Source organism: Trifolium pratense, linkage group LG1 (assembly GCF_020283565.1).
Source record: "Trifolium pratense cultivar HEN17-A07 linkage group LG1, ARS_RC_1.1, whole genome shotgun sequence".
Taxonomy (NCBI): domain Eukaryota; kingdom Viridiplantae; phylum Streptophyta; class Magnoliopsida; order Fabales; family Fabaceae; genus Trifolium; species Trifolium pratense.
Window position 1 is genome coordinate 37,696,129 of NC_060059.1, and position 10,046 is coordinate 37,706,174.

Genomic DNA, 10,046 nt, shown 5'->3' on the forward strand with positions numbered 1-10,046 from the left:
AATTCAATCAATGTCTTTTATGTTTCGCCTTGAGTTATACCAACATTCACTTGTGTATTCCATCCCATCAAATCAAAAGACAATATTGTAGTACATTTTACCATAATTATTTTATAGGAAAAAGGACACAATGTTGCCATTGAACCAAAAAAAAAGAAAAAGGACACTTCCTGCCTATCGTTGGAATAATTAGTTTCGGGCAAATGTTAACATGGACCACCTAAATAAGTGGTCCATTATAGATTAGGGACTTTATTAAATATTTTAGTAACCGTTAACAATACTCTAAAGAAATAAAAACTCATAACTCTAATTTTTTACGACTTAATGATGACCTAATTGATAACTCAATAGAAAAACAAATTAAAATATGATAGTATATATACACACCAAAACTCAATAGAAAAATTTGTGATTCAATTCTTATGCCACAATATATTACTCAAATTGTGAGATTTCTAAAAGGCCAATTATTTTTCTATCACTTAATTTGTGATTCAATTCAGGGCAACGAAACTTAAGGCAATGCATCCATTAATAATGCTTGTTGCATTCTTCCTGTTGGTAGAAGCAGTTGCATCTGATGAACCCCAACAAGCCCTACCAGGCTGCAATAACACTTGTGGAGATATACTAGTTCCATATCCATTTGGCATGGGACATTCAACAACACAAGATAATACACCCTGTTACATGGATTCTAAATTTGAGCTCAAATGCATAAAATCAAAATTAACCTATGGTAAAATGATCCCAGTCCTAGACATAAATCCCCAAAGTCAAATGGTAATGAAATTTTTCGTCTCACGCGTCTGTACTAACAGTAGTAGTAGTAATAATACTGAAGAAGCGAATGAACCTCTTCTCAACGTTTCTTCTTTCACAATTTCAAGCACGGAAAACAAATTCATAACCGTTAGTTGCGACGGTTATGGAATTCTCAACAGTAATTTCAAGAATGCAACTTATTCAATAGGGTGCTTAACAAGATGTCATAATTATGACCATAAAATGGTAATTGGGAATAACATTGGAAAATGCACAGGTTTAGGGTGTTGCCAAGTGGATATTCCTCCACTTATGAAAAATATCACTATACAAACATTTAAATTCCCACCAGAAATAACCACCCAGGAAGATTGTAGCTATTCCTTTATTGCAAAACAAGGATCCTATAATTTTTCTGTAGACCATATAAATAATCTAACTAATCAAACTTTTCCCATGGTTGTTAACTGGGCCGTTACAAATGAATCATGTCAAATAGCAAAAACTACAGATAGCTATGCCTGCAGGGAAAATAGTGAATGTGTCGATAATGATCCAGATTATGAAGGTTACAGATGCAAGTGTTTGGAAGGTTTTGAAGGAAATCCATACCTTCCTGGAGGCTGCACAGGTAACAAACAGAGCATAATTGTATACTATTTTTTCTTTTCTTTTTTGTACTTCAATTATTTGATTAAGCTTCATAATTTCAATGTTTTATTGAATTTCCTTGATCTAATTAAGCGCCTCATCTTAAAATGTCGAGTACGAAACACATTTTAAATGTGGTTGGTCACACTCACTACGATTTTAGATAGTGATTCATCATAGTGTATCATTATTCAAAATATATAGGAACCATGTTAGATGAAGCAGTTTTGTATAAATTGAAATCAGTTTTGTATTGAATCTGAGCTAAGAATGGGATGAATTGTAGGATACTAACAAACATGGTTTTATACTTCTATTGTGTTTCAGACATTGACGAATGTGCAAAAAATTTACATGGATGCAAAAATAGCGCAAATTGCATCAACACTGCTGGGAATTACACTTGTTTCTGTCCTGTGGGGCAAACCGGTGATGGAACAAAGGAAGGAGGGTGCAAACTACCTGATAGAAAAACATATAAATATGTTATTATTGGTAAGCAGCAAAACACACCTAATTTTATTCTATGTACATTTTCTTTTTCAAATCTAGTGTGTTCATTAAATATATGTTACTGATATTAGTTTGGGGAACATTCCAAAAATTGGGTTCAATATATCTTGGATGCAGGACCAATACTTTTTCTTGTTATTGTGGGGATAATTTCCTTCTTTGTATACCAAAAGAGGAAATATACCAAATTGAAAGCGAAATTCTTTAGGAAGAATGGAGGTTCTATTTTAGAACAGAAACTTCTCCAAAGAAAAGACTCATCTATAATAGCTAATGTTTTCAAAGAAAGTGAACTAAGGAAAGCGACTAAGAACTATGATGAGAACTTAGTCATAGGTAGAGGAAGTTTTGGTAAAGTTTTCAAAGGGGAACTAGAAGATAATAGAATTGTTGCTATCAAAATGTCGAAAACAATAGATGAAAGCCAAATTGAGCAATTCATTAATGAGGTGGATGTTGTATCCCAAATAAATCACAGGAATGTGGTTAAACTCTTGGGGTGTTGTCTAGAAACAGAAGTTCCTTTGTTGGTTTATGAATTCGTCAGCAATGGTACTCTTTCTGATTTTATACACACAAATTTAGAGAATAATCCAACTTGGAAAATTCGTCTTAAGATAGCAACAGAGGTAGCTGGAGCTTTGTCATATCTACATTCAGCTGCTTCAATACCAATTATCCACAGAGATATCAAGAGTGCTAACATTCTCTTAGATGAAGACAACACTGCCAAAGTAGCTGATTTTGGAGCTTCAAAATTAGTACCACTTGACCAATCTGAAATAGCCACAATGGTGAAAGGAACTATTGGTTACTTAGACCCAGAGTATATGCTCACGAGCCAATTGACGGAAAAAAGTGATGTATATAGCTTTGGGGTAGTTCTTGTGGAGCTGCTAACAGGGGAGAGACCTTTTAGTTTTGGTAGGCCAGAAGAGAGAAGAAATCTTGCTACATATTTTCTGTCCTGCTTCAAAAAGGATAACGTGTTTGAAATTATTGAAGATGGTATGTTGAATGAAGAAAACAAACAAGAGATAAAGGAGGTAACTGATCTTGCGGCAAAGTGTTTGAGACTAAGAGGGAAGGAAAGACCAAGCATGAAGGAAGTGGCTATGGAATTGGAAACAATGATCTTAAATGTAGAGGGGAATCAGCACTATGAAGATATTGATTGACTTGGATAATGGAAGATGATTGAACAAAATGCAGTTCCATTTCGTTGTTTTAGAAGTTTTTTGCATGCATATTTCATTTCATATGAATAATCCAAATCATTTTGTAATTGTAATGTAATGTGTTTATATAATTAGGCTTTGGCTATCATGAAACACCTAGTGACATCTTTCACGGTGCACGACTAAATTTTAAAGGTAGATTAAAATATTCTATAAAATATTGTTATGGTTTATCCCACACCTGATTATTTTACCCTTTCTCCATTTTTTCGTCCTTTCCTCCCAGCTCTTCTGTCACAACAACTGTGCCTCCACAACTTTACACTCTTCCACCTCACTGCGAAGCCTCCACCACTTTGATCTTTATCCTCAAAAACTTGTAATTTTTAACAAGATTTCATAGATCTGGACATTGGTACTCACATGAGACGTTTAATGATTTATTTTAATTTTTTTAACGAATTTTTGATGATTTTTTATTAAAAATAAGAGGTGTTGGCCGCCATTAATGGTCGGAAAGAAGGAGATCGCCGGTGAAGTTCTTAAGGTATCGCATATTTCTGTTGGAAATTTCCGTGCGGTGATGTTTTTGTTATGGAGGAGCTCTTGCTCCGTCCACCGTCATGGTGCCATCGGTGCACATGATCTCCAGCAAATCGCACGACAAAGACAGTGATGTTTAATTTATCTCTGTTAAGCTTAAGAAACTAAGAAGATACTGTAATAATTAAAGAATAAAAAAAAATGTAAATAAAGAATAAAAAAAATGTGCACCATCGTTGCCTAGATTGGGAGGATGGAAGAGGAAGAGGAAGAGAAGAGAGTGGATTTGGTGTGTAGGGACTACCAGAATATTTGGTGGACTTTATTATCTAATGGTATGAAATGGTCTTGCACGATGCACTATTTAGGTGACTTGTTCACATTAGAACTCGCCATATAATTAATGTGTTCTGGGTTTGTATCTTAGATGTTGTTTAAGTAGAGATGGAAGTGTACTATTATTGTAAGGAATAGTTGTTTTCAAGCACATCAATTTTAAGGGAGGTTTTCAGTCCTACAGTGGTAAGTAAAGTCAAGTGTAAGTGCTCTATTTTATACAAAATTTTGATATCACCTTGGTAATCAAGTCATGTGATAGAATAATCAAAGGAAAAGAAAGCAAAATATATAACTGTAATTTAGCAAAGAAGAAATTTTCTAATAAGAATATCATTCTTTAAATTCTATGGCCAAAGAATGATCATACAATAATAATGACTTTAGAAGAATGGTCAATACCTTGAGTGATAAATATTGTGATGTATCATTGAAATATTTCCATGTCCTAAAATCTGAAACAAAACCAATGGCACTTGTTTGGTCATTCTTCCCTCCCAAATTTACAGACACATCTTCGCAGCGTAAGCATTCTACAACTGGGTAGTTCCACTTCGGATGCCCTCCGAAAGACTTCTCTACCTATAACCCTACCGGTTACTCGTGCGTCCTATTTTTGCACATCCGCGACTTAAGCAACGGATGTGTAAAAATAGGGCGTTTTGGGAAAAAAAGACGTCCTCTAGCTAAGTCGCGGACAGTGTTTGAGTAACCAGTAGAATGACCAAAGTAACTCCCTAAAATTAACCCCTCGATGACACAAGATACTTCAAGTGAAGAGACACTTCATGAAAAAATTGCACATTGGCCGAGAGATATAACACAGCTTTGCTCTAAAGAGCCAAATCGATTAAATTCAAATTATTCACCGCAAGAGTCAAATTGATCCACCACAAATTAAAAATTCAATCAATGTCTTTTATGTTTCGCCTTGAGTTATACCAACATTCACTTGTGTATTCCACCCCATCAAATCAAATGACAATATTGTAGTACATTTTACCCTAATTATTTTATAGGAAAAAGGACACAATGTTGTCATTGAACCAAAAAAAGAAAAAGGACACTTCTTGCCTATCGTTGGAATAATTAGTTTCGGGCAAATGTTAACATGGATCACCTAAATAAGTGGTCCATTATAGATCAGGGACAAAAAGTTATCAAATATTTTAGTAACCGTTAACAATACTCTAAAGAAATAAAAACTCATAACTCTACTTTTTTACGACTTAACGATGACCTAATTGATAACTCAATAGAAAAACAAATTAAAATATGATAGTATATATACACACCAAAACTCAATAGAAAAATTTGTGATTCAATTCTTATGCCACAATATATTACTCAAATTGTGAGATTTCTAAAAGGCCAATTATTTTCTATCACTTAATTTGTGATTCAATTCAGGGCAACGAAACTTAAGGCAATGCATCCATTAATAATGCTTGTTGCATTCTTCCTGTTGGTAGAAGCAGTTGCATCTGATGAACCCCAACAAGCCCTACCAGGCTGCAATAACACTTGTGGAGATATACTAGTTCCATATCCATTTGGCATGGGACATTCAACAACACAAGATAATACACCCTGTTACATGGATTCTAAATTTGAGCTCAAATGCATAAAATCAAAATTAACCTATGGTAAAATGATCCCAGTCCTAGACATAAATCCCCAAAGTCAAATGGTAATGAAATTTTTCGGCTCACGCGTCTGTACTAATAGTAGTAGTAGTAATAATACTGAAGAAGCGAATGAACCTCTTCTCAACGTTTCTTCTTTCACAATTTCAAGCACGGAAAACAAATTCATAACCGTTAGTTGCGACGGTTATGGAATTCTCAACAGTAATTTCAAGAATGCAACTTATTCAATAGGGTGCTTAACAAGATGTCATAATTATGACCATAAAATGGTAATTGGGAATAACATTGGAAAATGCACAGGTTTAGGGTGTTGCCAAGTGGATATTCCTCCACTTATGAAAAATATCACTATACAAACATTTAAATTCCCACCAGAAACAACCACCCAGGAAGATTGTAGCTATTCCTTTATTGCAAAACAAGGATCCTATAATTTTTCTGTAGACCATATAAATAATCTAACTAATCAAACTTTTCCCATGGTTGTTAACTGGGCCGTTACAAATGAATCATGTCAAATAGCAAAAACTACAGATAGCTATGCCTGCAGGGAAAATAGTGAATGTGTCGATAATGATCCAGATTATGAAGGTTACAGATGCAAGTGTTTGGAAGGTTTTGAAGGAAATCCATACCTTCCTGGAGGCTGCACAGGTAACAAACAGAGCATAATTGTAGAATATTTTATTTGTTTTGTTTTTGTACTTTAATTAATTGATTAAGCTTCGTAATTTCAATGTTTTATTGAATTTCCTTATTAAGCGCCTCATTTTAAAATGTCGAGTACGAAACACATTTTATACTTTTATTGTGTTTCAGACATTGACGAATGCGCAAAAAATTTACATGGATGCAAAAATAGCGCAAATTGCATCAACACTGCTGGGAATTACACTTGTTTCTGTCCTTTGGGGCAAACAGGTGATGGAACAAAGGAACGAGGGTGCAAACTACCTGATAGAAAAGCATATATATATGTTATTGGTAAGCAGCAAAACACACCTAATTTTATACTATGTACATTTTTTTTTTCAAATCTAATGTGTTCATTAAATAAATGTTCTGATATTAGTTTGGGGAACATTCCAAAAATTGGGTTCAATATATTTTGGTTGCAGGAGTAATACTTTTTCTTGTTAATGTGTGGATAATTTACTCCTTATACCAAAAGAGGAAACATACCAAATTGAAAGGGAAATTCTTTAGGAAGAATGGAGGTTCTATTTTAGAACAGAAACTTCTCCAAAGAAAAGACTCGTCTAAAATAGCTAATATTTTCAAAGAAAGTGAGCTAAGGAAAGCCACAAACAACTACGATGAGAGCTTAATCATAGGTAGAGGAAGTTTTGGTACAGTTTTCAAAGGGGAACTAGAAGATAATAGAATTGTTGCTATCAAAATGTCGAAAACAATAGATGAAAGCCAAATTGAGCAATTCATTAATGAGGTGGATGTTGTCTCCCAAATAAATCACAGGAATGTGGTTAAACTCTTGGGGTGTTGTCTAGAAACAGAAGTTCCTTTGTTGGTTTACGAATTCGTCAGCAATGGTACTCTTTCTGATTTTATACACACAGATAAATTGAATAATCCAACTTGGAAGATTCGTCTTAAGATAGCAACAGAGGTAGCTGGAGCTTTGTCATATCTACATTCAGCTGCTTCAATACCCATTATCCACAGAGATGTCAAGAGTGCTAACATTCTCTTAGATGGAACCAACACTGCCAAAGTATCTGATTTTGGAGCTTCAAAATTAGTACCACTTGACCAATCTGAAATAGCCACAATGGTGAAAGGAACTATTGGCTACTTAGATCCAGAGTATATGCTAACAAACCAATTGACCGAAAAAAGTGATGTTTATAGCTTTGGGGTAGTTGTTGTGGAGCTGCTGACAGGGGAGAGACCTTTTAGTTTTGGTAGGCCAGAAGAGAGAAGAAATCTTGCTACATATTTTCTGTCCTGCTTCAAAAAGGATAATGTGTTTGAAATTATTGAAGATGGTTTGTTGAATGAAGAAAACAAACAAGAGATCAAGGAGGTAACTGATCTTGCAGCAAAGTGTTTGAGACTAAGAGGGGAGGAAAGACCAAGCATGAAGGAAGTGGCTATGGAATTGGAAACAATGATCTTAAATGCAGAGGGGAATCGATAGCTTAAAAGTTCAGGTATTGATTGACTTGGATGATGGAAGATGATTGGGATGTGACAAAATGCAGTTCCATTTCGTTGTTTTAGAAGTTTTTTCATGCATATTTCATTTCATATGAATAATCCAAATCATTTTGTAATTGTAATGTAATGTGTTTATATAATTAATGTGTTATGTGTTTTTATCTTAGTTGTTGTTTAAGTAGAGATGGAAGTGTTCTATTATTGTAAGGAATAGTTGTTTTCAAGCACATCAATTTTAAGGGAGGTTTTCAGTCCAACAATGGTAAGTAAAGTGAAGTGTAAGTGTACTATTGTATACAAAAGTTTTATATCACCGTGGTATTCAAGTCATGTGATGGAATAATCAAAGGAAGAGAAAGCAAAATAAATAACGGTAATTTAGCAAAGAAGAAATTTTCTAATAAGAATATCATTCTTTAAATTCCATGGCCAAACAATGACTTTAGAAGAATGGTCAATATCTTGTGTGATAAATATTATGATGTATCATTGAAATATTTCCATGTCATAAAGCCTTCAAAAATCTTGAACATGAGATTCCAGTCATTTATTATAAATATCTTGACTAACCGGACTAAGATTAATGTAGTAAAGAAGTCCAATCATGAAATATTTTTGGCTAAATTGCACATTTGGCTCCTTAATTTATTTTGTGGTTTGACTTTGGTCCATAACTATTTTTTGTCCCATTTTTCTTCCATTTCTTCAATTAAAATTGAATAAACCATCAATTTAGTCCCTATATTGTCACACTCTTTCCAATTTAGTCCCTAAAATATCTAAATATAATAAGTAGTCCTTAAACTATATGAAATTCGTCGATTCAATCCCTTAAGTATATAAAAAAACCAGCAACTTAGTCCCTCACATCTTAATAGCAGAGACTAAATTGATGGATTTTATATACTCTAGGGACTACTTATTAAGTTATTATATATTGACATAGTTTATGTACTAAATTGAAGTCAATGTGATAGTTTAATTACTAAATTGATGATTTCATGATACTAAATGAGACTAAAACGGAACAAAAAATAAGATATAAGCGAATTGAGCTATAGATATCTAAGCAATTATTCTTCAGCACATGTTGCATAATGTCAACGCAGTATCCTTAAACTGATAAAAAGGACTTGTACAGTATTAATTATAAGTTATTTGAAATTTATAACAAAGTAATATGAATGATCAATAACAATAAGCTAGTAATTAAAATCAATATAAGATTGGATAATCTACTGGAATGCAATATAAGATTGGATGATCTAGTGGAATAAATCAATCATTTCAATGAATACATTTATGATTGAAATTGAGAGTGGATGTGTAGGTAACCCTAACCTGCTTCGCTGAAGTGATACACAAATTATGCATCGAGAGATACATGAAGGATGATATCTTCAACTTAGAAGTAAGTAAATCGGTGACTGCATTGGATAAATTTCAAAGATCGTGAAAAAATCAATGAACGAAAGAAAAGCGATGGAACAAGAGTGAAAATGTTGCGGTAACGTAACTTCCAAAAGGTACTTTTTATGCTGGCCGTTGGAAATTGTACTTTCATTTCTTCTCCCACACTCCTCCTCAATTGTTACAAAAATGAAGCAACATTTTGATGTCTAGAAGGCATGAAATCAACATTTCTTCCCCAACCATATTTCGGGAGAGGAGCGTTTGCCACAGCTCTCTACGTCTGGAACCGTGTGTTGCACTCTGCCTACCAATCTTTCTCTCCCAAAATTGTCAGCCATTCCTAAAAACAACAAGGAATTCAACATTAACTTCATTCATGCATTTTTTCAAACACTTGGTGCACATATACAACAATGAAATTCCTAAACACTAATTCAATTACACACTTCACAAATTCAACCCAACAACTATCACATTACACAAACAATGCAACAATAACTTTGTGTTTGAGTTCTGTGCTTTATGATGTTTTTGTAATTTTTAAGTTAGATCTACATAATTTTAAGTGTCAGATATGCTAATTTTTTCTCTTCATCTTCATGAATTCTAGAATTTTTTATTTAATTTTTCGGATTTGTGAATTTTGTTGAACTTTTGAGTCTTGGCAACCCGTTTCCACTGACCCGACCAACCCGAAAAAAAACTGAAAACCAATCAAACCAAATAAATAAATTGTCGAGATTGGGCCATAATCCACCACCCACGGTTTGGACTAGATTGAGGGTTTGGTCCTGAACCAAAATTGACCCGGTCCCCG

The 10,046-nt window shown here is 33.9% G+C and overlaps 1 protein-coding gene across 1 annotated transcript; it reads left to right on the forward strand.

Moving 5' to 3' along the window:
- Positions 1–540: 540 nt before the first annotated feature.
- On the forward strand, positions 541–7,982 carry LOC123893715. Its single transcript, XM_045943514.1, has 6 exons — positions 541–1,399; positions 1,747–1,914; positions 2,050–3,088; positions 5,400–6,292; positions 6,458–6,622; positions 6,757–7,982. The coding sequence occupies exons 1-6, from the start codon at positions 541–543 to the stop codon at positions 7,794–7,796; spliced, it is 4,164 nt and encodes a 1,387-aa protein (XP_045799470.1). The 3' UTR covers positions 7,797–7,982.
- The last annotated feature ends 2,064 nt before the right edge of the window (positions 7,983–10,046 follow it).

What these genes read in the sequence shown, in the direction of transcription:
- LOC123893715 (XM_045943514.1), top strand. Translation starts at nt 541, where the DNA reads ATGCTTGTTGCATTCTTCCTGTTGGTAGAAGCAGTTGCATCTGATGAA. An exon ending in ATATAAATATGTTATTATTG is followed by an intron (nt 1,915 to 2,049) that starts GTAAGCAGCAAA and finishes TCTTGGATGCAG; the next exon opens with GACCAATACTTTTTCTTGTT. An exon ending in CCTTCCTGGAGGCTGCACAG is followed by an intron (nt 6,293 to 6,457) that starts GTAACAAACAGA and finishes ATTGTGTTTCAG; the next exon opens with ACATTGACGAATGCGCAAAA.